Below are 27,145 nucleotides of genomic sequence, written 5' to 3' on the forward strand. Positions count from 1 at the left end.
TGGAGGTTTGGTGCACAGCAGCTGAGCAGCCTCTTCTCAGCCCCTGGGGGATAGGCTATAGCAGCAGCTGGAGCCCCTGTTTGCCCTCTTCACAAGGGTTTGGGCCAGGGAATCCATGTAGTGGCTGACCCCATGATTACTTTTCCAGCCTGCCCCCATCATGTCTTAAAATCCCCTCCACTGTGCTGCACAGAGAGGTGCCAAGGAGCTGAGCTCTGCAGCATGCAGGAGGGTATGAATCCCAGCATCTGGCCTGGCACTCGCACAGGAGAACCACAGCAATTCAGCTGCATTAAGGGTCGTTTGGATCCAAAGAGGGTAAGGGGATGGGGTGGGGTGGGGGACATATGGGGTGGGGGCATGCAGATCTGTTGAGAAACAGTCAAATGAAAAAAGTCCCATTCAATTACATCATGTAATGGGAGACAGCTAAAAAGTGACAAGTTTTTAAAGTGCTTATATACCAGTGCTAGAAGTCTAAATAATAAGATGGGTGAACTCGAGTATCTCGTATTAAGTGAGGATATTGAGATAATAGGCATCACAGAAACTTGGTGGAATGAGGATAATTAATGTGACACAGTAATACCAGGGTACAAAATACATCGGAAGGACAGAACAGGTTGTGCTGGTGGGGGAGTGTCACTATATGTGAAAGACAGCGTAGAGTGAAATCAAGTAACAATCTTAAATGAACCAAACTGTAGCACAGAATCTCTGTGGATAGTAATTCCATGCTCGAAATAATAAGAATATAGTAGTAGGGATATATTACTGACCACCTGACCAGGATGGTGATAGTGACTGTAAAATGTTCAGGGAGATTAGAGAGGCTATAAAAACAAAAAACTCAATAATAATGGGGGATTTCAACTATCCCCATATTGACTGGGTACATGTCACCTCAGGACGGGATGCAGAGATAAAGTTTCTTGACACCTTAAATGACTGCTTCTTGGAGCAGCTAGTCCTGGAACCCACAAGAGGAGAGTCAATTCTTGATTTAGTCATAAGCGCAGCACAGGATCAGGTCCAAGAGGTGAATCTAGCTGGACCTCTTGGTAATAGTGACCATAATACAATTACATTTAACATCCCTGTGGCGTGGAAAACACCAGAGCAGCCCAACACTGTCGCATTTAATTTCAGAAAGGGAGACTACACAAAAATGAGGAGGTTAGTTAAACAGACATTAAAAGGTACAGCACCGAAAGTAAAGACACCATAATAGAGGCTCAACTTAACTGTATACCCCAAATTAAAAAAACATAATAAGAGAACCAAAAAAGAGCCACCGTGGCTAAGCAACGAAGGAAAAGAAGCAGTGAGAGGCAAAAAGGCATCCTTTAAAAAGTGGAAGTTAAATCCGAGTGACGAAAATAGAAAGGAGCATAAACTCTGGCAAATGAAGTGTAAAAATACAATCAGGAAGGCCAAAAAAGAATTTGAAGCACAGCTAGCCAAAGACTCAAAAAGTAATAGCAAAAAGTACATGAGAAGCAGGAAGCCTGCTCAACAACCAGTGCAGCCACTGGACGATCGAGATACTAAAGGAGCATTCAAGGACAATAAGGCCGTTGCGAAGAAACTAAATGAATTCTTTGCATCGGTCTTCACGGTGGAGGATGTGAGGGAGATTCCCAAACCTAAGCCATTGTTTTTAGGTGACAAATCTGAGGAACTGTCCCAGACTGAGGTGTCATTAGAGGAAGTTTTGGAACAAATTGATAAACTAAACAGTTTAAGTCACCAGGAGCAGATGGCATTCACCCAAGAATTCTGAAGGAACACAAATGTGAAATTGCAGAACTACTAACTGTAGTCCGTAACCTATCATTTAAATCTGCTTCTGTACAAACGACTGAAGGATAGCTGATGTGATGCCAATGTTTAAAAAGGGCTCGAGGGGTGACTCCAGCAATTATAGGCTGGTAAGCCTGAAACTATAGTAAAGAACAAAATTGTCAGACACATAGATAACATAATTTGTTGGGGAATAGTCAATGCGTTTTTTGTAAAGGGAAATCATGCCTCACCAATCTACTAGAATTCTTTGAGGGGGTCAACAAGCATGTGGACAAGGGGAATCCAGGAGATATAGTGTATTTAGATTTCCAGAAAGCCTTTGACAAGGTCCCTCACCAAAGGCTCTTAAGAAAAATAAATTAGTCATGGGATAAGAGAGAAGTTTCTCTCATGGATTGGTAACTGGTTAAAAGATAGGAAACAAAGGTAGGAATAAATGGTCAATTTTCAGAATAGAGAGAGGTAAATAGTGGTGTCCCCCAGAGGTCTGTACTGGGCCCAGTCCTAGTCAACATATTAATAAATGATCTGGAAAAGGGGGTAAACGGTGAGATGGCAAAATTTGCAGATGATATAAAACTACTCAAGATAGTTAAGTCCCAGGCAGTCTGCAAAGAGCTACAAAAGGATCTCTCAAAATTGGGTGACTGGGCAACAAAATGGCAGATGAAATTCAGTGTTGAAAAATGCAGAGTAATGCACATTGGAAAATATAATCCCAACTATACATATGAAATGATGGGGTCTACATTAGCTGTTACCATTCAAGAAAGAGATCTTGGAGTCACCGTGGATAGTTCTCTGAAAACATCCACTCACTGTGCAGCAGCAGTCAAAAAAGTGAACAGAATGTTGGGAATCCTTAAGAAAGGGATAGATAGTAAAATAGAAAATATCTTATTTCCTCTATATAAATCCATGGTACACCCACATCTTGAATACTGCGTGCAAATGTGGTCGCCCCATCTCAAAAGAAATATATTGGAAATGGAAAAGGTTCAGAAAAGGGCAACAAAAATGATTTGGGGTATGGAACAGCTGCCGTATGAGGAGGGATTAATAAGACTGGGACTTCTCAGCTTGGAAAAGAGACTACTAAGGGCGGATATGATAGAGGTCTATAAAATCATGACTGGTGTGGAGAGAGAAAATAAGGAAGTGTTATTTAGTCCTTCTCATAACAAAAGAACTAGGGGCCACCAAATGAAATTAATAGGCAGCAGGTTTAAAACAAACAAAAGGCAGTATTTTTTCACACAACACACAGTCAACCTATGGAACTCCTTGCCAGAGGATGTTGTGAAGGCCAAGACTATAATAGGGTTCAGAAAGAACTAGATAAATTCACGGAGCATAGGTCCATCAATGGCTATTAACCAGATGGGCAGGGATAGTGTCCCTAGCCTCTATTTGCCAGAAGCTGGGAATGGGCGACAGGGGATGAATCACTTGATGATTACCTGTTCTGTTCATTCCCTCTGGGGCACCTGGCGTTGGCCACTGTGAGAAGATAGGATACTGGGCTAGATGGACCTTTGGTCTGACCCAGTATGGCCGTTCCTATGTTTTTATAGTGCCTGGCCTATTGCACAAGCTGGACATTTCTCCTGAAAATTCTGCATGTAAGTCCTGAACCTCGCTAAGCTGTTCCCTCACATTATAAGTGTTTTGGAGTCAAAAGGGAGGAACCAAGAGAGGTGAGAAGGCAAAAGGAAGGATGGAGGGCAACCAGCTCAGCATAGCAGCCAAGTGCTCTGCTTCTAGCTACACGTGGGAATACCCCAATTCTCAGAGCATGGGTCTGTTAGTGTTAAACACACCCATGCCCTAGGGATGTTCTGAAACAGGAGCCTCTCGGCAAGGAGTTTGCAACCAGAATAATGCCATGTGAATCCCACTTCTGGTCTGTGTGTGTTCCACGTGGGTGAACTACACATATGTGCACCAGAAACAGGATCCATATGGACAAACACTTAAACAGCCATGGTTACTGTTAGGTAAGCAGCCATTCTTTATGTAAGCAGAGTCAGGAATGCAGAGTTAAGAATGGTCACTTTGGCTGATGTGGGATCCCCAGTTTCTTTGTTATTGGGGCAGGAAGAATAAAGTGTTGTTACCCTGATTATGTGAATCAAGGACAGTGAAACTGTTTTATGACAGAGGGACTCGCCATCAACTAAGTAGCACTTGCTAGACAAGGGACATGGATTCCAAAACCCAGTGAATTGAGAGAGGCTGGGGACAGGTATTTGTACCTGGTGGTGTGGGCCCCTTTGAGGGCCTGAAACACCAACTGCATCTCCTCTCTCTCCACTGTGGAACACCACAGCTAATTTTTATTCCATTAGGAGTCTAGTTACAGGCTGCTGAGATGAATTCACTTTGGGCCAATGGTGCACCAGCACTGAGGTTCCCCTACTACAAGCTGAAATCACTTAAGAGCTGAAATCACTGAGTGCTGTGTTAGCTAGTGGGGGGGCCTGAAGATATATTGCTGAGCGGCTGGCAGAGCAGAGCAGTTTGTGGGACAGCTGAGCAGCTTGCGGGATGGCTGGTGGAGTGGCTGGCAGAGCGGAGAAGTTCGCAGGGCAACTGGAGCGGCTCACGGGACGGCTGGTGGAGTGGAGCAGTTCGTGGGGCAACTGGAGCGGCTCATGGGACGGCTGGTGGCGTGGCTTGCAGTGAAGGCTGCAGCAGAAACCCATGGAGAGGTGGGGCAGTCAGCTTCGGACCATGTAAGGTGCCCCTTAACACCCCCCCATTTCCACCCAGGCTGGGAGGTAAAACTGTGCAGATAAACTTTTGCACTCTGGGGCTGCACTGACCAGAGACAGAGATTTTTGGATTGCTGGACTCAAGAGACTTTTGGATTGTTGGACTTCTGGGACTTCGGGTGATTTTTGGGTTGCTGGACTCAAGAACCAAAGGGAAAGGACATGGCCCAATTTGCTGGGGTGGGTCTTTGCTCATGGTTTGGTTTATGAACCCTAGTTGTGGTGTTTTCCCAATTTAATGCTGATGTCGTTTACCTCATGTTAAAGATTTTCTGCTAAACCGAGACTCTGTTCCTGTGAGAGGGGAAGTATTGCCTCTTTGAGGCGCCCAGGGGTGTGTGTAGGATTTTCCCAGGTCACTGGGTGGGGGCTCGAGCCGATTTTGCCTTGCGTTGTTGAGAGGGAACCCCTATGTACTGAACCCGGCCCTTGCTGCTATCAACTCAGCCTGGCAGAAGGGTTACGTTTATACTACCTGGCTGTGCTTCCTGCATGCTGGAAGGCTGCTGGCCTCTGTGTGCCTCAGGTGAGGCATCTAATACAAGGGTGTTCTTTGTTCACTATCTCTGAAGAGGGAGATGGGAGTGTATCCAAAAATATTTAAGTATTCCCCAACTAGTGCACTAAGAGTGATGGATAACAGATGATGTTACTGCCGCCGGAAAGAACAGCAGCATGCTGTCATTGGCTTAATGGAAGCCAGATCCTGGCCTGATTTACATCCTGCGATTGCACGAGGGAGAAAATTAGAGCATAAGCTAACCTAGTAAAATGACACTGTCACCACAAGACGAAGGTGGGTGCAGACTCAGCTGTCATCAGCAAGAGCATAAGAATTGTCACAGGAACAGAGCAAAGGTCCATCCAGTCTGATATGTTGCCTGAGAGGCCAATGCTGAATCCTCGTACGAAGGAAAGTGTAAACATCCTGCTGCCCCAACCCCATAATACCCCTAATTGTACAATACTGTACCAGGGCTGGGGGGGAAGGGAATTCCTCCAGATCCCAGCATATTCCCTGAAACATGAGGGATGATGGAGTTCCTACCAGTACAGCCACCATTCTCAAACCATATCAAGGAAGGTTCCTCACCTGTAACGGAGGATCTTTGAGATGAGCTCTGCACATTCACACTCCTGGGGTGCAGCCCGAAGAGGTACAACTCCAGCGAGCAGATGCTGTACTCACTCACATGCCTCCCTCACCCCTCCCCGCAGAGAAGGTCAAAGCGTCCAAGGGAAGAGTATATAACAGATGTGGCACTGCAGTCGCCTTCCTTCCTTCGCCTGGGAGCCCAAGGCCTTTGGTCAGTAGGACTCCGCGGTCGAGGGGCATGGCGGGCAGAGAGTCCGTCTCGAAGAACTCCAGTGACAGGTAAGGATATAGATTATTAAGGCCTTTTAAGAAACTTTTAACCACATTATAAGTAAAAACTGATTTACTCTCCACAGGTACATAGTATTCTGATATGGTGGAGAGGTGAACCTTCACTGAAGATAGTGAAAGACTTGTTCTCTGAAGATACAATAAATATTCTACTATATAATTAATGGGTGCTGTAGCCTATATATGGCTCTATCTCATAAATGGTAACCCACAATATTTTTTTTCCATTTATGACTATAATATTTTTATGTGGACTCTTCCCTTGAATTTATCAATACATTTTGTACCTCTAACAAACAAGACTTTTCTAACAATCCCAGAGTCTTATTCCCCATGCCATTAAACAGAGAGACTAAAGATCTGGGTGAAAGAACGTCCCGGTTGTTGCGTGAACAAGCCCAGTACTACTGTAGAGATTTGATTAACCCTCTGAACAGGTGAAGTAAATCCGGGTACTATTGTTGTCTAGCCCATGTTGGTACCATTAAAATAAAACAAGACAAAGCCAGGATAATTTTATCACTATATGAATGAGGGGAAATGAGAAAAATGCAAAAATTAGGCCTTGACCCCAGTGTATTAGAAACTCATCTGATATTGAGTCCCTGTCTTTTCTCACTCTTGAGCGAAGTTTCTGACCCTTCCTGTTCCTGCTGGACGCAAAAAGATCTATTCCAGGATTCCCCACAACCTGAAGAGGTGTGTTATTACTCGGTCTTTCAAAAGGCCATTTGTGCATCTGAGAGGTTAACCTGCTCAGGTAATCTGCAAGTGTGTTTTGTTGCCCTGGTACATGAATTGCTATTGGGTGATCATTTGTTCTGTACACCAATCTCAAAGATGCCTTGCCTCTACGCACAATCGCGGAGAACGAGCCCTGCCTTGTTTGTTTAAATAAGAGGTCATTGCAATCATCTAGTCCAGGGGTTCTCAAACTGGGGGTCAGGACCCCTAAGGGGGTCATGAGGTTATTACATGGGGGGGTCACGAGCTGTCAGCCTCCACCCCAAACCCCGCTTTGCCTCCAGCTTTTATAATAGTGTTAAATATATTAAAAAGTGTTTTTAATTTATAAGGGGGGGGTCACACTCAGTGGCTTGCTATGTGAAAGGGGTCACCAGTACACAAGTTTGAGAACCACTGATCTAGTCTGAGCTGCTGTATCACAGAGACCATACACTTCTGGCATGTGTGCCGGATGCTGGAAACACTACCAAACTTGACATACACCTTTTAAAACAGGGATTTTTTTATTCTTCAGTTCCGCCATTTGCGAACCAATGATTTACAGCTAACTGAACCGAATACTAAACTATTAACTATCTAATAAGCTAACAATCTAACTATAAAACAATCAATCAACTAATAAGCTACAGATCAGGGAGCATCGCAGAACAGTTCCTCATCCGTTCAGCTGGTTGCAGTTGCCACGCCTCCTTTTATAACCTTGCCCTGGAATGTTCAGGGTTCACTGAAGGGAGAGGCGAGGAAGGCACATGAACGCTCTGACTACTGCTAGCTGAACCAGGCTGAACCAACTGGAGTATCCCATTAGTGGGAATATGCAAAGAACATTCAAAGAAGAACTGTGAAATTCACTAAGCGATTTGCCTCAATATTATCCTGCAGCAATGAGTCCCACAGTTAACTATATGTGGTGCATAAAAAGTATTTCCTTTTATATCTTTAAATTGGCTGCTTTTTAGAGTTCCTCTTTTTCCTTGTGGAATGGGATGGAGAGAACAAAGAGCACTAATGGAATCTACAACATATTTCATATATTATACTGTATTTGTAGGTCTCCTCTTTCCAATATATATCATCCCAAATTCCTGATGCTTATACCTTTTCATTGCTTTGCTCCAGACTACTTCTACAGTATATGTGTTTTGTCTTATAACTGGCAGAGTGATAACCATGTTTTCTTCTCAGTTCAAATATACATTTAATATTGGTTTGAGGTTTTTATTCCTTTCCAAACTGTTTACACTTTTAACCAATATTTAAACTTCCTCCAGTCCCACCAGCTGATCAAGAGAGAATAAAAAAATTAAGATCTCCTGGAGGAAATTACAAGCAGCCATGAACAGTAACCATGAGACTAAATCATTTCCAAACATGGATAAACCCCTGGAGGCTAATAAACACCCTTGTAGCTTACAGCTGTACATCAGACTTCCATTCCAGCTAGGGGAGTACACAGACACCGGACGAGTTCATAACAAGCTACACACACTATAAATACACGCTCCAGTACATCAGGAGGATCCTCAAGTTGTAAAATGACCACACATGTGAGTACTGCATTTGGAAAACACGGCACAAAGCCAAAGATTATAGGGCAATGAAGGATAGCACCAGAAAAGGACTGAGGCTGTATGTGGGCTGATCCTGCGGAACACAGCCTCCGTGATTTGTTGTGATCACTGGTTTTTATGATGACAAGTATCAGCTCATTGTTTCCTTGTGTTTCCTCCCTCTTTGTTTTATCCACCTGTTGTCTACAGTCTTGTGCTTTGACTGAAAGCTCTTTGGGGCTTGGGATGTATTTTGTATCGTGTCTGGCATAACGGGTCCCTGGCCTCCAGGGGCTACTGCAATATAAACAAACAAACAGATGATGCCCTACAGCAGCAATGTGAGCTTTCAGGACTCTCAGTTCTGAGATGGATATAGCCCTTTTCTAGCAGTCACCCTTTCCAGGGCAGGGTCCATCCTGTCACCCAGGCAGTTCTACAGTGTCTTGTATCCAACAATCTCAAATGTACACAGGGAGAATGGCTAGGATTTAAGGAGGATGGGTAAGGCTGGTCTTTTCATGGTGTGCAGATGGCCTTCAAGGCTGAGGTCAGATACAGTGTGATTGTTTTATATCTGACCTCTGAGTCCTCACCCTAAAGGGAAATCTGCACAACACCTTCAAAAGACAAGCCTGGGAGTTTACATTAATAACTTTGCTAGATACTAAAAAATCACGGACTGAATAGAGACACTGGATTTATAGCTTATTTACAACAATCTATAACCCACCTAAACCCTGCCCTCAGCTTTTGTTTTCTTCCTTTTCCCTTATGACTAGAGGCGTGTTAACAGGACACTTCATCTTGAATGGTTCCTTGAAATATGTATTAACTACTTATGCTAAATAATCTGTCCCACCTTGTATTTAGCTGTGATCAACCTGAAGAAGTCAAGCTTGAAAACTTGTCTCTCTCACCAACAGAAGTCAGTCCAATAAATGATATTACCTCACCCACCTTGTCTCTCTCATAAACTCTGTCAACTGGTTCCCCTTTATCCACTAGTCCTTCTCTCACACCCCACACCCCCAAATCTGGCTAACTTTGGCTCTGGCTGAGAAGAGAATTTAGCCTTTCAGATCTGACCAATGGTGGTGGAAGCCTCCCCTGGGGGGTTACTGTCTATCTCCTAGTAAATTTACCATTTTCTGGCTCATAATCTTTCAGTACTCATAAGCACAGATCTGCTATCAATGCATCACTTTTATGTGCATATATATATTTGTGTCAGAGGGACGGCTGCTTGAAAACCTGCCAGGGCTAATTCATGACTGAAGCCTGGCTCCTAACATTCCCTGCAGCTCAGTGGCTATTGGCTGCCTCTAGGTTACTCCCCCATTACAGACTGATGGAGGATCCTTGGCAATTCCAGCTTCTTGAAATAAAACTGTGTGGGTTAAGGGCTCCGGGGCCTGGGATGGGAGAGGCAGAGCTACAGTTAGATTAGTGAGATTATTACAGACCTATAACAGCCCTGAGCTGTCAAACCCACAAGGAAACGCTCTCTGCCATTTCACCAGCTATCGCACACCAGATGCCCCGTTACGGTAGCATTGTCAAGGGGAAGCTAAGCACTGTAAGGAGGCAGCTATTTATGTGCGGAATAACAAGGGCACCGTGCAATCTAATTACCACATTGGCAAAGGCACCATATGGAGCTGAGGGACAGATTGTCAGCGATGCTGGAGCTGGAGGATTTTGAGGCAGTTTTGGTAGCGTATACCCCTCTCCTCCTCTCTCCATGCCTGCTGGGACCAATGTGCCTCCTGCCCCCACCTTTGCACAAGTTTCTGAATGTGATGATGAAGATGTGATTACATATGCTCCACACCAGCAGGCTCAATTCCCCCACAGAACTAATCAATCTCCTCTTCTTTTATGTATTGATATTTCTGTCCCCCCTAATATATACTGTACAAAAAGAATGGGGTTTTTAAACAAGCAGCAAGTTTATCCTTATTGCTTAACTAAATCAAGTGGACAGCAAGTTGCTCAATACACCACCAATGTCCTTATCACTTAGCAACTTTCATCTCTCCACAAGCACGGAAAACATCTCATTGCTTGGGCCTCTGCATTCTAGGTTAGCTTTATCCACGCCGCAGAGCTTACAGCGAACACGGGTCAAGGCTGCCTTGCCGGTTAAGCATAGGAAGTTCCAGATACGCCAGTTCTGAAAATAATGCAAGCATAAACTTTTTGGACTGGAGGCCTCTCTCCACCTCAGCCAACAGAGGAGAACTGGGGGCTGCTTGGGTTTTCCATTTAGGGTCTTGACAATGGAGCTCAAAGAAACACATATGGTCCTCAAGAAGTCCACAAGTCTGACCAGAATTCTTTGTATTCTGCCTGGCCCCGGTACAATAAGCAGAGTGCTGATCACACAGGTGTTTCCAGACACAGGTAAAGTAGCACGGGAACACTGGAGAAATGGTTTAGAGCCACCAGGCCCCTCCTCTACCCCTCCTAGCAGCCTGGCAGGGGTTGGGATGGGAGGGAAAGGGGAAGAAGATTCTAGAACAGCATGGGCCACAAAATAACCACAGACACATCCAGCCCTTGCAGTGTTTTCATTGCAACAATAGTATGTGATGATAATGAATTGTGCTGCTGTAATTTCATGGCCAAGGCATACCAGTGTCAGGGCATGACTTTTGTGGCTTTCTGTGACTAGACTCACTGACAGCAGCTCTCTGGCTCTCCAAGGTACGCCATACTTGTACAGTGCTGCTCTGTAAGAACTGATGAATGATGTAGGCGAGGTCATTTGGATGTTTACTGTACAAATGTGGTGGTTTAGTTTAATAGCAAGCTGTAAGGAAAACAAGCAGAAAGAATGGCTCAAGATAAGCCACCCTTCACAGTAAACCGTCAAGGGTTGTTAAGAGACAATGCTATTATACCACCAGACTCCTGCCAAGTTACAGAACTGTTTTTTTGTTTGTTTGTTTGTTTGTTTGTTTTTGACAAGTAGGGTAAACAGCCCTGGAACAGATAAAAGTCCTACCTGGATAAAAATGACTAATCCCTCCCCAGGGAGGTTGCTGCTGAGGAACTGTTTAGGCAGGAAGGGTAGGCTAGGGTAAGATACATGTATATAGACTGTTTGTTGTTTTCAAATCCTTTTTTCCTAAATAGAAAAAGAGTACTTGTGGCACCTTAGAGACTAACAAATTTATTTGAGCATAAGCTTTCGTGAGCTACAGCTCACTTCATCGGATGCATTCAGTGGAAAATACAGTGGGGAGATTCCTAAATATTTTCCTAAATCATGTGTTCTCACTGTTAAGATTAACCAATTCTTTGGTGCCAGGAGGCAGTGGAGTCACTATATTCACCACTGGTCACACACTCCTGAAGGGAAGGACTGCAGGTGCTGCACCCAGTGGTACCTGCTGGGTAAACATAGTCAATACTCAGGGTACTGTAGTCACACACCTGGTCTGCTATGGGAGAGCTGCACCCCAGGAGAGGTGAAGGCATGAGGTCTGACACCCAGGGTGGCTCAGAGAGAGGGATCAGAGGTGCATCGAGCCCTGTAATCGGAACAGTACTGACCTAGACTACTCATCTCAGCTCGTTCCTTGCTCCCCTATTTCCTAGCAGAATGTAGGGCTACAGCTGGAGAACTGCATCTTAGGGGATAGCTACCTATCCTCTTGTCTTCTGCCTTTGCAAGGCAGCAAGGGATTTGTTGAATTAGTAGCAGAGCCTGCACTATCAGAAATGAAAGTGAAAGCCACGCATGGATGATGCAAGGATAATGTCTAGTTAAAGACACATCACATGATAGCATATTTCATGCATGATCCTGGCATTTGGCGAGTAGGGGAGGCAAAGAAATAGGGAGGCAGAAGGGGCAGCTTGCCCTTCTTGCAAGCCCACTGTGATTGGTCCAGTTATAAAGAGAGGAGACAGTTCTGTAAGAAGCACATCCAGACACTTTAAGCTGCAAAAGCTTCTTCCAGCTTATGGTGAACACCAACAGCACCCGAAAAGGGAAATTCAGCACATCACAGGGCAGGTGAGACCCAGAAAGGACCGTCCATCACCTTCCATATAGTACATATTAACCTGTCCTTTTCTCATTGCTGATGGCCCCTCCCAAGGCACTCATTCCATGAGACCACTTAACTGGATGTCTCCAGGGGCCTGGAAATCTGTGCAATCAACTGGGGGGATCCAGATGATTTGATGATAGACATGCAGGACGCAGGCTGAGGAAAGGCAGGTTATCTTGGCAGTTGGGTACCTGTGGACGAAGACATGCTATGATCTAAATCTCTCTTTGCTAACAGAAATCTGAGAACTGCTGTAAGATCCAGACACTTAAGAGGTCCCACATAAGTTACTAACCAATCAGTATGCACTTTCTTTTTCCACCTTATAAGGTTGATGCCTGCCTCTAACACGTTAACAGGCATCTGCATGTGGACAGTGGGGTGACTGCATGGGCCTAGGTAGATCTGTGGCCGTGACACTGGGCTGGCACACACCACAGGTGAGCGAGCAGTTTGAAAGTGAGACTTAGGCAGCCACCTGCAAAAACATGGCTGTATGTTTCTTACTTAACTCTGGCGAAGATTCACTTTCGTTGCTCTGTATTTATTATTGGTTCAGCTGGCTGGAAGTAGAGGCACTTGGATCGATAGATTAGAGAGTTATCTAGGTTTACTGCAGAAACACAGTAGCTCCAGGGAATGAAAATTATATTGGCCCTGGTCTTACCCCTCGGTCCCGGACCAGCAGCCACACTATCTAGTTATATGGTCCCCATGAAAGCGTATAATGATTGCCAAATTGAAGAACCAGTGACAGTTTTTAAAGGTCAATATCTCAAACCACTAAGACACAAACAAGTATTTCACACACTTGGAGACACAATCCAGGTATCTGAAGGATAAACCCTTTGGAAAATAGAGCAAGATGGGAATCACAGATATGACTCTCCTTTAAAGTCCTTTATCTCACATCTTGGAAGAGCTAGAAACACTGACAGGACCAGTATAGCTACTATGAGGACCAGTACAATTTTCTGTTCATTGGTGCTAGACATGCGATCAGAAAAATATTTCACCCCCCGTTCTGTAGCCTTCATGGAAATACTGTATTTTATTTTGGAACAATTATCTGAAGATATCCTTATGCTGACGACTGTAACTCTACTGTAGCCGGGACTATTTTTTCTCTTTGGCTGGCCATGGTGTCACCTTGGGCACTAGACCTACTGACACCTATGGGTCCTTGGGCTGGAAGGTGGCCTGCAAAGGAAGAGATGAGTGTGTGCCCTTTTCTGCATCTTCAGGATGCTTAAGGAGGACTGAAAGAGAGTTTGGAAAAACAAAACAAAGTCCCTTTTGAGTAGTGTTTTTATCTTACTAATATATATGCTGGGAATATTAAATCTAGTCCTTCTGGTTTTACAGAAGGTCTCCTTGGAGGACTAGAGAGCTAGAGTGGGAGCTTTCTCAGCTCTTAATTGAAGGGGCAGGGTGTTGAATCTTTAAACAAAAATTTAATTTTAATATGGAGTTTAACTCAGACAAAACCCTAAGAATATTTGAAAGAGCCTGACTATACTTGGTGCCTGTCCCACAAAGGATCCTATCTGAAGACTTAGGCCCAAAGCCTCAAAGATATTTGAGCTCCTAACTGGGCCTTAGTTCCCTAAAAGCCCCAATGGCTCACGTTTTACTTCGGGGGCATTGAGATAACCCTATTGTTTCTCTAGCCATCTATGGAATCCTCCAGGAAAGACAAGGTAGAGAAGACTTAAGGGCCAGATTTTCAGAAGTGTTCAGCGCCTACCTGCTCCCTCTGAGAACACTGGAGTTGGCTGAAATCCTACCCATCTCATTCAAGGATCTAAATGAAAGCAGAACTCTTTTGAAAACCTAGCTCAGTACAGTATTTAGGGGCCCCTATGGCACCCCATGAGTGCTGAGCTCTTTTAGGAAGCTGGCGCCCCATTTCTAGTCTAAACAAACAAGCAGAAAATAGCAGCTCGAACACACCTTTTAGGCCCTTCATCATGGATCAAGAAGCAATAAAAAGAGCAGACAACCACAATTTTTCATCCTTGTAGAAGTGACCTGCAAAGAGATGCTGTCGGGGTGGTGGTGCGCTCAAAGACATGACTCACCATTTCTCTTCAGTCTCTTTGCAAGCCCTATGCATTTATTCAAACAGAGTTTTTCTTCTCTCAGAAGAAAAAGCTTTAATGTTCTTCTTTCTTTACAGAAAAATCAGTTGCAGCAGCCCAGCACTCTCAGCAACCCTACAACAAACCAGTGTGCAGGCACAAAGGCGACACACAGCAGTCCTGCTTCCAGCTCCAAAGATCAGCATCAGCAAAAGAAAGGGTTTTCAGAACTATGGAAAATACTCAGGCAGAAATCTTTTAACAGTTCTAAAAACAGCCAGAAAATACACACTGGCTACAATTAAGTCCACATTTTCCAGCAGCTTTTTCCCTACAAGATGAGAACTTGGATTGATTTTCAAATTTTTCCCCAAGGACCAGATAATTCTGGAGGGATTCTTTTAAATGCATCCCCATTATTCTGCCATGAGTGTTTGTATAAGAGCCACACCTAGAGACCCCGGCCTAGGTCTGGGCCTGCTATGGGCTGGGCATTGCACAGACACACAGTGAGAGAACGCCCTTGTCCCAAAGAGCTTACAGTTTACACAGGCAGAGTGGGAAGTATTGTGCCAGTCTTACAGATGGGAACGGAAGGCCAAGGAGGATAAGTGACTTGCCCAAGGTCACACAGGGAGTCTGTGGCTGAGCTGGGAACTGAACCCAGAGTTCTCAGGTGCTACTCATTCTCTCAAAGCTCTATTTCCTTGGATATATTTTCACAGGACACAATAACCACTCTAACAACCCACTCTAGCAGCCCGTTCAGACTGACCCCCACCCACAAAATCCAAGTCAGCCAGGGTAAACTCCCCATGCTCCACTCCCGCACACATGAACCTTGGAGTCTGTTCAAAAAACGCACCACCACATCTCCATATCTCATAACTCAATAACAAGGGGACATTCAGTGAAATTCAGAAGGTGGCACATTCAAAACCAACAAAAAGGAAATATTTTTCCACATGCATAATTAGACTGTGGAACTCAACGCCACATGATATCATTGTGCCCAAAAACTTAGCAAGATTCAAAAAGGGATTGGATATATATACGCATAGCTAGATTATCCAGAGTTATAGCTAATACCAACACAGTTTTTGGAAGGGATATTAAACTTCCTGCTTTGGAATTTAAGCCAATCTCTGACTATTAGGGATTAAAAGAAAGACCTAACATGGGTGGGCAGGCTACCCCACATCTACCTACTGCAGGGTTTCTTGTACCGTCCTCTGAAGCACTTAGTCCTGACCACTGTCACAGACAGGACACTGGACTACATGGACCTCAGGTCTGATCAAGTGTGGCAAATCCTACAAGGGCTTTGCTGGGCCAGGCAGGACAGTGAGTTGAGGAATATGCCCTGCCACCAGTCCCTCCTTTTTCAAACTAGGGGGCTATTAGCAACCCGAGAGGTCAAAGCTGCCACGATACCTGCTGGGTAGAGAGATGTCTCAGGTAGCCAGGCCCAGCCTGTTTAGAACTGCATACAGTATGTCAAAGACCAATCCCTTTGATTCTCCCTGGGCACCAGTACCCACTGGCCAGCAAAGACCCTTCAGCCCCACTGGGATGTGTTGTCAATTTGAGGCTCCATTTAATAATATAAATTTCCAAAAGGTCTGCAGGTGCAAATGTCGCTGAGGTCACAGTCAGAGTCTAATCTGGAGGTGCCAATGGCACGGATCACTGTAGCCAGGTCCTACATGTGAAAAGACAGATGCAACCTTCTCGCCACGTGCAGCTGGAAGTAGCGCTCTGACCACAGCAGCTCCCTGAACATTCAGGAACAGCCAAGGATCCAACCCAGCCCTCACAGTAACAGATTGGGGGGTGCACACAGGTGGGGGAGGAGGCAGATATAGATCTTCACTATTTCTAAGGATAATGCTACTTTGCACTTCCTTAGCACCTGTCATACTAGGTTCTCAAGTGTGTTACAGGGAACAGTGCTAGATGTGTTCTGAATCAGGATTTCCTTTCCTAAATGCTTTATGATTTCCTTTTACTCTTTATAGAAAGTCTGCCATGAAGATCCTTGTGTCTGGCTCACTAGCACAGTGAAATGGGGTAGTCTCGCTCTGACTGTGATCCAGAGAGTCTCAGAAGTAGTCATTTAGTGCTAGATCCTGCACCCAGTGAGGTCAATGGCGACTTTTCCACTGGTTTCAGTGGGAGCAGAATCAGCCCCTTGGTCAATTAAAAGCCTTAGGCTTTGCCTTCCTAGCGATGGAGATCTCTGTGCAGAGTGACTTCCCTCCATCCTTAGAGAACAGTAGGGAGAAGTCTTTGGAAATCCCAAGGAAGCTGTTAAGGCCCATGCTGCAGTCTCCTTGCTAGCAGCCCCTAAGAGGCAGACAGCACTCGTTATTCCCATGTAAACAGTCTTCACCATGCATGAAGCTTCTGCCTGAAGAGCCAAGTGCATTCCCCATTCCTGCCTTCCTTGTCGTGATCTGACAGCAAATTGTACTGCTGGCTTCCCTTTACACTCAATACAAAAATAATCCTCATCATACCGGACACAGGTGGGGAGAATCAATGACTGCGAAGTTCACAGGGCCCTTTTCATTGGCACACCGGCCCCCTGCATGGCAGGAGCGCCAGGGCATGCCCATACATCTCAGGCACAGGGTTATACTTAAGAAAGAAAGTCAATGTGAGCTGAGTGGAGCAGCTGGAGCCTGACAGCCGCTCACTCCCTTCAGTTAATCCTGCTGCAGAGTGACAGCAGGGCTGAGTATTTTACAGGGAAGGAGAAATGGCTCATAAAACCAGAGGCCTTTATTAGCAGTATATAAAGCAGAGCTGAGCATCTTGCAGAGCCAGTGTCTAGGCCAGTCATTCGCATGGCAGCAGCTACTTTTGCATGTGGTCATGTGGGGGTGCCCTGCTGGAGTCCCGAGTGGGCTCTGGCTGTTACATGAACTGTGATCAAACCCTGGGAAAGGATACTCTGAGGAACATCCCTGCATTGACTCCTAAGGATCCACGAGGCTTGACCCCAGGTCAGGACTGAAACCTCTCTGGGCTGACTTTTGCCAGAGTCACGTGTCTTTCACAGGGTATCCATGCAGCACTGTGCTCTGCCACCGCTCGTTTGCACTGACAGGCCTAGCAAAGGCTGTGTTAGATCTGAATCAGGTGCAAACCCTGATGGATACCATGTGGCTATAACACCATGGGAAGTGCTGCACGGTGAGTAAATGAGTGTCAGGTAACACTTACACCTTATAGAGTGTGTGGTACGCCAGGAAGCAGTGTGATGCCCAGACCCCACAGTGACGGGCACCTTAGATCAGACAGCCAAACCCTGCCCTGCTGTGCGTATTACCTGAGATGGATGCAGGTAGGGCTCTGGAGAAGCCAGGTTGGTCTGCACAGACACACTCTTCTCCAGCAGGATCTGAGGGAACCCCAGCTTCTCAAAGGTATTCCTCTTCCAGTGCTTGCTCTCCTGCTGTGCCAGGGCCTCGTCCTCGCTGAAGGCCCGCACCACGGGGCCAGGCATAGGTAAAGGCAAGGCGCCATCACTCTCATAGCCTGAGCCGTCCTTCTGGGAATCCCAGCTGCTCCGCTGCTTCATGTGGTAGTGAGCCTGCTGCGCCTCCCATGCCAGCCGGGCCTGGGCCAGGAAGGGCTCTGGGAAGCCCCGCGCTGCCTCGGCCTCAATGGATTTGCTCTCTGTGCGGTTCATCTGGGGCCTGTAAGCGCCGGGCATGGGCCTCTCCTCTGCCATCAGCTGCTCGTTGAGCGCCTCCCGATCCCCCGAGCCGTCCGTCGAGGAGGTGTTGGGGTCATGGGACAGGGAGGGCTTCCTGCTTTTCCTTTTCCTGGTGCTAGGCGAGTACCCTGTAGAAGACATGGTGTCCTGCTGGCTGGACCATGACATGGAGTCTTCCCCCTGGGAGGCCTGGCTCACGGGCTGGCTGTGTCGGAAGTCAGCCCCTTCCATGCTGCTGTAGTCCCCAGACTTGATCTCCAGGCGCTGGTCCCTCACCAGGCAGGGGCTGTGCTGCAGCGAGTATGAGCCACCTATGGGGTTGGGGGAGTATTTGTGTCGCAGGCCCGTTTTCAGCTTGGGGCTGGAACCGGACTGCTCCACGTAAACCAGCTGTCTTACATACTCCTTGCCTGCAGGGCTGTACTCCAGGCTCATGAACCTCTCAGGGCATTTCTGTTTGGTCAGCACCAGCTGCTGGTAGGGGGAGTTGGGGCCCTGCTTGGGCGACTGCAAGAATGGGTGGGGTTTGCGGATGGGCGATTTCTGCGGGGAGCCCGCCTTGTAGTTCCCGCTGGCTTCATACTGCATGTCCACAGGGGGTTCGTCATAGATGGGGGCCTGGTATTCCATGGGGGGCTCCTCGTACAAGGGGGGCTCATAGGCGTAGCGAGGAGAAGATGGCTGGGACTCACTCGAGTGCTTCCGGTGCTGGGACTGGAGTGGGGAGCAGAATGAATCCCCCCGACCGAGCAGCGGGGAGCAGCTGCCCACGTGGTCAGCCCTTTTCAAGAAGGGAGACTGCTTCCTCTCAGGGAAGAAGACGGAGTTGTCAGTGTCAGGGGCAAATGTCTGCAGGTTGGGGGACTGCTGGCCCCCCGAGGGCCTCCGTGAGCGGGTCCCCTGCTGGTTGTCAGTGGTGTAGCCATTGCCCTGGTGCATGAGGAAGCTCGGCTCGCGGTCCGTCACCTTGATCAGCATGCGCTCCTTGGTGCCAGTGTTCCATCGCAGGGAGGATGTCCTGTGCGAGGCAGAGAACACACAAGCCATCGTCAGAAAGGGAGGGACAGGGGGAGTGGGGTGTTTTCATGCAAAGAATAAAGAGCATTTGCCTGAGAATTTTTATACTGTGTGTTAGGTTTCCAAAAGATACCCACTTCCACCTCTCAGGGGCACATACACTAGTATAAGCAGGTGGCATCCCCACCCTGCTCCCAACACAGACATACACACTGGAGAACATCCAAATGTAGATCCTTCCAAATATAAACCTCAGCCCAAGCTTCCTGAGTTAAGTTGTTCCCAAAGTTTTTCCCTGCAGGACCTCCTGTGTTTCCACCTAGTTCCTTCTACCTTAGAAACTCTTAACCCTTTTAGTCACCCGAGTTGGAGGTGATAGGAGCCATTTGGTCTGGGAACCCCGGTGAGTTAGCAGAAGAGCTCTGAATTTCTGTGCAGTGTTCTAAGCACCTGGCTCTCCATCACAATTATTTAACACATATTCCATTTGCACAGAAACAAAGGTGTTCCCAGATGGCAGCCAACCTTACCACACTCCCCCAGCAAGAGTGATGGGCCTAGCCCAGCAGTTGAGACATTAAAGTCAGCCTCTGCCAGATCCTTGAGGGAAGCAAGTTCCTGTCTAACACTGTCCATTGAGATCACTTGGCACTGTTCCCCAGACAGTTAAATCTAGGAAGCCTCTCAACTGCTGCTGGGGCACACGCAGAGAAAGACTCATCTCTCTGCTACAGCACGCATGGCCCACACTGCTTTGGTGGATTTAACGTAACTAGTTCAAGTAAACAGCAATCAAAACATAATCATATGGAATGATTTTAACCCAAGGAAGGTCACAGATCAAAGGCTTCGGGTGCCCGGACTGGGTTTATAGGTGCTTTGCTCTGGAGAACTGAGCCGCAGGTTGTCAGCCCCTCATGGAAGCGACCTGGGGTAGTGATTTTGAATGCCCAACTTGAGACACTTTAAAGGGGCCTGATTCTCAGTGGACTGGTAGCTTGGCACTTTCTAAACATCAGCCCTAAGGTGTCTCAATGGAGGCAGCCAGATTCACGAGTCACATCTGAAAGCCTTGGCCTGGACCTAGTCTGTCTGTGTGTCTAAAGTACCAGGCACGACTTGTGGCACTCTATATAACTACATGCAAAAACTATGGTAAGAATTCAAGTTGTAAAGTCAAGCACTCAGAAGTTACAGAATGACCCCTTGTGTATGCACTTTATGAGAGTCTTTAATTACTTGATCACGTCCTATGTTGTCCACAAGACCCGTGCCTCATTCAGTGCACAAGATAGAGCTGCTCTAGGAACAAGTCAAGGCTGTGTAGTGAATGAGACTGTATTCCGTAGGATCCCTGCCTCATTTGTTGAACAAGCTGAAGGGTGGGCAGTGGTCAGCAGGGCAGCAGGGCTAAGGCAGGCTGCCTGCTTGTCCTGGCACCACGCTGCACCCCAGAAGCGGCCAGCAGGTCCAGCTTCTAGGTGTGGGGGGAGGCTCCACATGCTGCTCTGGCCTGCAGGCACCGCCCCCAACTCCCATTGGCTTCAGTTTCATTTACTGGAGAAATTCCTACTGGCACCAACCAGCAAAGTGCTTTAAATCAGTAAAACACAGAGCAGAGCCCCATATTCACTACGCAACACCACCCCTTCCGCCTTCCCAGCACTGTTACAGGTCAATTAAGTGATCCAAAAGGGTTTCCAATCCTTCCACAGAATCTCCCTGAACACCACAGAGCCAGCCTCTGGGCCCTGCCCTGCCCAGCCAAACGAACTAAAAATGTCAAGGAGAATTTTCGCTTTCATTTACTGAGGAAAGCCTTTAGCCCTGGTCCTTATCAAGGTCCTCAGAAGAGAAAGCGAGAGATCCTCTTCTCCCCATGCCACCTCCCTACTTTTTATTGTAAAGTGAGTCCAGTAAATTTGAGGCGTCTCTTGAATGACTATCTTGCCACCTTCCCAGTGTTGCCAACTCCCATGATTGTATTGCAAGTCTCTCAGCATTTGGTGCTTCCAATGAAGGAACACCAGATCCTAAAGACATGTGATTAGGCAAAAATCTCAGCTATGACTTAAAACCAAGCAAGCTTCTAATCCTCATTTGAGGGGAAAAGCTAGGAAGCAAGAATCCTAAGAGCTCAAAATCCAGAAGACAAAATGTAAAGCACCCAGCATTTATTATTTTTAAAAATCATGATTTTTGAGCCAATTGTGACTCTTGGGGGCCTGAGCAGTAATTTGTGAGGGTGAGTCCTAAGGCCAAAGGGGGGATGTGTGCTTATGGTAGGGAGGAATTGGTTCCTTTTCAGGAGGTGGGGTGGGGGAAAGCTTCTGCAGTCCTTCCTCCCCAGCCCCCAAGTTAAATGATAAGGCAGCTCGGCAATGTCGGTACAAAGCATTTCTTGATTTTTTTCCGCCCCAGTACCATAGGGCACCTGCTCCATAACACCAAGGCACAGACACACATAAAAATGATTTAGGACCAACAGCCTTGTTTATCGGGATGGCTGCTTGACGTTTATGGACCCCAATAGACAACTCAAAACGCAGAGAAATCTATTTATGGACATTTTTAAAGCCCTCCTTTCCCTTGGAGAAATATGGCCTCTCATATTGGGCACTGCATGGGGCCACCAGCTTTGCTACTTCAGCCACACTGTCCCATTTGTTTGCAAGTGTACAAGACTCCAGGAGTCCGTGAGAGTTTATTGCTTCCTTCCCATCGCACCCAGCTGTTCCTCGTTGCTGAGTTACACCTTCACAAGAGAGCATACCAATAAAAACCCACATATTTACCATGCCAGGGCATCTGGCACTATCATGGCACTTGTACTTCATATACATAGAATGGGAAATGTAAATTCCAGGGTCAATTCAGTTGTCACAGGAGGTCAAAGCTAATTTTTACTATTTTGAAATACAATATTTAATAAATAGAAACAACTGAAAATGGAGAGTCTAACCAGACCATGAGAGATCAATTCCACAGCAAAACACAACAACGTTCATTCTTGTAGCAGTATTTCCCAGACTCAGTATTGCAGTACAACTCTGGACAATAAACGGAGCAGCCAGTTATGTAAGTAACAGACAGCATGCAGCAAAGGAACTGGGACGTAAGGAATTAAGTCTGGTCGCTGTTTGTGGTGAGAGGTGACCGAGCCGACAAACTAGCAAACAGAAGGTATAGAACAGCGCAGTTCCCAGACACAATGCAGAATAAGAGAGGGAATACAAGTGCAGCACTTTCATCTTCACCAGGTGGGACCATTTCTGGGGCTGTGTTTAGGGTTTTTTCCATTATAAAAAATGCTTCCTATTGTACATACAGAGCACAGACCAGCTTTGGAACTCAGACTCCATTGAAGTCAGTGGATTTACCTCAGATTTACACAGAGGTAAATGAAAGCAGAATCGGGATCCATAGATGCAGATGGTAAGATGTTAATTATTTAGTTCTGCTGATGCTAAAGGCCATTTTTCTGCTACTCTGCTTCACCTACATAGTACTCAGTTTACAATTCTTCCACGGAAAGTTTTCCAACAGGTTACATCATGAGTGCAGGGGACTGGACTAGGAGATCTCTCGAGGTCCCTTCCAGTCCTGCACTCCTATGATTTTATGTAACACTTTATTTCAACCAAGGGAGCTAACTTATGGCACATTATACATTGCACTGGAACGAAAACACAACATATTGCCCCAAACCAGCACGACATTACTTTCTAATGCCTCCTCTATTGGAGGAATAGCATTGATGTTGACTGAACTGCAAACCAGACTTCAGACACATCAATTCACTGCACAAGATTAACATCCAACACCACACTAACACACAAAATCGAATCAGAAGTAAGCAGGGGAGAGAAATGTGACGGCCCTGCACACGCAATTCTCCCTATCGCTGCAGCTAAACCAATCTGACACTCCTGCTGCTGGGAGGCGACTCCAAAGAGGGCAGCTTTAGAAAGACAAACACTGACGAGGGAATGAAAGAGTAAAAGCACCTCGCTGATGTTCAGTGGGGATGGCTCAAAGGCATATTTGCGGTAAATAATCACCCTCCTGCATTTTCCCTTTAACATGGCTGTGCACATGCTAATTACAGTGTTGCACTGGAATGGTGGTGTTCAGCCTTGTTGCTGTTGCTACTCTACACCTATGTGATCCAGCGCTGCATCTGGTGCAGTGTCAGAGGACTGGACTGTGGCTGGCACGGACAAAATTTTTTTCTTCTTTTTTAAATCCTAAAAGAGTTTTAACCTGACACGGGTGCCAGTCCCCATCCAAGGAAATTTCCCTTCCAAGGGCTGAGGTTTGATTGGAATGGTGATGGAGTGCTGGCGTTGTAGAAGATAGAGGGGGCACTGTGGGAATTTTGTTCTATCGTCTGTACTGAGGATGGCCAAAGCAGTATAGACGCATAGTATGCTGAGACCTGTAGTTTCCACAGGCTGCATCTCTGTAATAAACAACCGCAGTTTCATGTCAATTACATGCTGCCTTCAGCCTACTGGCTAGTTGCCACCACTGCAGCCTTCTCTTGGAGCACTTCCCTGTTAGATGGCAGTGAAGCAGTTAAATAGGTTCAGGTGGTTTCCAGGACCCAAAAAAATATGATTAAATTTTTGGTGAGTCCAGACATCTGATAGCATGAGAGAATACACCAATTACTTGCGTTACCATGGCACCAAGGGGTACCACTGTGCTTGGGACTGTGCTAGTTTACAGTAAGATCCACTCCTCTTTGGGGCAGAGACTACAGTCTAATTGCTGCAGCCAGATGGAAGGACAACAGGAACATGGAATTGCTACACAGAACCAAGACCAGTGGGCTCTAGCTAGACCAGTATGCTGTCTCCAATGCCAGCCAGTCCTTCAGAGGAAGTGGCAAGAAAGGTTATTCTGTACTGCCTGGTTGCAGTCTATGCTACTTATAGATAGCGGGTAACAATTCGTGCTACCTATTTTATTTGCTCGTTTATTTACATCTCATAATTAAGAAAAATAATTCACTTAATACTGTTACATATTATCCACTATCACCTGATGCAGTGATTTTACCCACGATGCAGTCAACATGGGTAACCTAGTGCGATGGAACACGAATAGCTCCAGGGACATCAGATCATCTCAGCAGGAGACCGTATGTTTTGCCAATAAAAGCCCTTCTATTACAACAGGTGAGTCTTGGTACAACGAGGAGGAGGGAGAAGCTCTTCTTGACTTTTCTTTCCAGAAGAAAACCTGTGTGCAGTGTAGTTGTAGCTGTGTTGGTCCCACGCCATTAGAGAGACAAGGTGGGTAAGGTCATATCTTGTATTGGACCAACTTCTGTTGGTGAGAGAGGCAGCAAAAGAGACAAGAAAGAAGAAAAGCTGACAGACTAGGAATCTGGGGGGCAGGCTGTGGGAGGGCCTTGTAGAGCCTTGTCCTGAGCAGGTAGGACTGAGAATTGCTGCATCCTTTTATTGGAGTGTAAGGCAAAGAAACAATCTTTTTCCAGCACAAAAAACTTCGCCTTGGGCCAGCTGCAGTGGTTGTGTTTTGTGTCATGCTGAAGAGGGTTGGGATCTCGTACTCAATTCCTTGCTCTCCAGGCGAGGAAACAGCTGAGACCATCCTGGTAGTTATTTTTCCTGATGGAGAAAGAGCGAATGACACTTTAGTGGGAGCTCATTCCTGTGCTCATGATGGGGGGGCTACAAGGCCATTTTAGGAAAGCAAGTCAGGTGAGGGGAGGATGATGAGAAAGAGAGAAGGGGAAGGTTTGGGAAGGTGTAATATATAGCTCCATCCTCCTGCTTATGAAACGCAAATTCCAAGTCCTCACGAGCATGAACTCCCACCTCTGGGATGATGTCAAAGTGATGCTGGACAAGGTATGTACAGGGAAGAGATCTGGCCCCTGCAATTGCACTGAGAAAGAAAGTTTGACCTTCATGAAACCAGACCGGCCTTCAGCTTCCTGGTAATGCAAGTTAAGTTCACTGTAAGTAATGGTTTCAGACTAGGAGCCGTGTTACTCTGTATCTGCAAAAAGAAAAGGAGTACTTGTGGCACCTTAGAGACTAACAAATTTATTTGAGCATAAGCTTTCGTGAGCTACAGCTCACTTCATTGGATGCATCAAATAAATGTATTAGTTTCTAAGGTGCCAGAAGTACTCCTTTTCTTTTTACTGTAAGTAATGTTTTCCCAGAATAATAAAGAATCCAGCAAAATGCATTTCCACCTTGCAGCTGGAACTCCTGTGATTTACATTCTAGTGGCATGTCCTCAAGTTATCCATTTCAACTCTAATTGGAATTTGCAATGAAATGAACACAGTTTTTCTTTATTAATAATTCATGGACAGAAATAATTATAACCTCAGCTCCACAATATTAACTCTTCAGGACTGTGCCTGAACCCTCCGTCTGTCCACACAGTCCTTCCTGAGCTGCTCAAGCCCTCAGGCCTTCACCTCTTCACTGTTGGGTGCCCAAGGAGCAACAGGAAAGGGATACTAAAGGGAGGAACAACGACACACCCAAAAATTCACAAACAAGGCAGGAGTTTCCATCTGTGCTGGTGGCAGGATGACACAGTTCCAGCTCCCAATCAATCAATCAGCAACATGATTGGGGTAGTGCTGAGGGCTTGAGACAGCAGAGATCCCATCAAATAACCGCCCCCCATCACAAAATAGCGGTGGACATAGCTGGTGGGGGAACGAAACCCCAGAACTGCCCTCTCTGGCTTCAGCAACAGATAAGATTATATAAATATTCCAGGTCCTGGGCATCTTTGACTCTACCTAGTGCCCTCTATAAAGTGATATGACCACCTGTCTGACCATGTCAAACTAATAAAATAAAAACAACAAAAGTCCCTTAGAATACAGTCAAATTTGACTTGGGAAAGGACCAGCAAGTGCCTCTGTGGAGCACAGGAATCTTCCGGCAGCAGGTTGTTCCATGGGGATACCTGACTTTTAAGAATGGGACAAACCAAAATCTGTTCCTATCAGGGCTGTCAATTAATCACAGTTAACTCGCGCGATTAACTCAAAAAAATTAATCACAATTAAAAACATTTATCGCGATTAATCACAGTTTTAATCGCACTGTTAAACAATAGAATACCAATTGACATTTATTAAATATTTTGGATGTTTTTCTACATTTCCAAAAATATTGATTTCAATTACAACACAGAAGACAAAGAGTCCAGTGCTCACTTTACATTATTTTTATTACAAATATTTGCACTGTAAAAATGATAAACAAAATAAATACTATTTTTCAATTCATCTCTTTATCATGAAAGTGCAACTTACAAATGTAGATTGTTTTTTGTTACATAACTGCACTCAAAAAACAAAACAATGTAACTTCAGCGCCTACAAGTCCACTCAGTCCTACTTCTTATTCAGCCAGTCTCTCAGACAAAAAAGCTTGTTTACATTTACAGGAGTTAATGCTGCCTGCTTCTTATTTACAATGTCACCTGCAAGTGAGAACAGGGGTTCCCATGGCATTTTTGTAGCTGGCATTGCAAGGTATTTACGTGCCAGATATGCTTAACATTTGTATGCCCCTTCACGCTTCAGCCATCATTCCAGAGGACATGCTTCCATGCTGATGACGCTTGTTAAAAAAAATGTGTTAATTAAATTTGAGACTGAACTCCTTGGGGGAGAATTGTATGTCTCCCGCTCTGTGTTTTACATGCATTCTGCCATATATTTCATGTTATAGCTGTCTCAGATGATGACTCAGCATGTTCGCTTTAAGAACACTTTCACTGCTGATCTGACAAAACACAAAGAAGGTACCAATATGAGATTTCTAAAGATAGCTACAGCATGCAAGCCAAGGTATAAGAATCTGAAGTGCCCTCCAAAATCTGAGAGGGACGAGGTGTGGAGCATGCTTTCAGAAGTCTTAAAAGAGCAACACTCTGATGCGGAAACTACAGAACCCGAACCACCAAAAAAGAAAATCAACCTTC

The 27,145-nt window shown here is 45.8% G+C and overlaps 1 protein-coding gene across 2 annotated transcripts in view; it reads right to left on the minus strand.

Annotated features, from left to right (window-relative positions):
• ARHGAP39 (Rho GTPase activating protein 39) overlaps positions 1 to 27,145 on the minus strand; it is a 430,277-nt gene that overhangs the window by 175,689 nt on the left and 227,443 nt on the right. For both annotated transcript variants that reach the window (XM_043538964.1, XM_037891871.2), the window contains exon 4: positions 17,744 to 19,151. In XM_043538964.1, the coding sequence (XP_043394899.1) occupies positions 17,744 to 19,151 (1,408 nt within the window). The remainder of the gene's footprint in view (positions 1 to 17,743; positions 19,152 to 27,145) is intronic.

Source organism: Chelonia mydas, chromosome 2 (genome assembly GCF_015237465.2).
Source record: "Chelonia mydas isolate rCheMyd1 chromosome 2, rCheMyd1.pri.v2, whole genome shotgun sequence".
Lineage (NCBI taxonomy): Eukaryota > Metazoa > Chordata > Testudines > Cheloniidae > Chelonia > Chelonia mydas.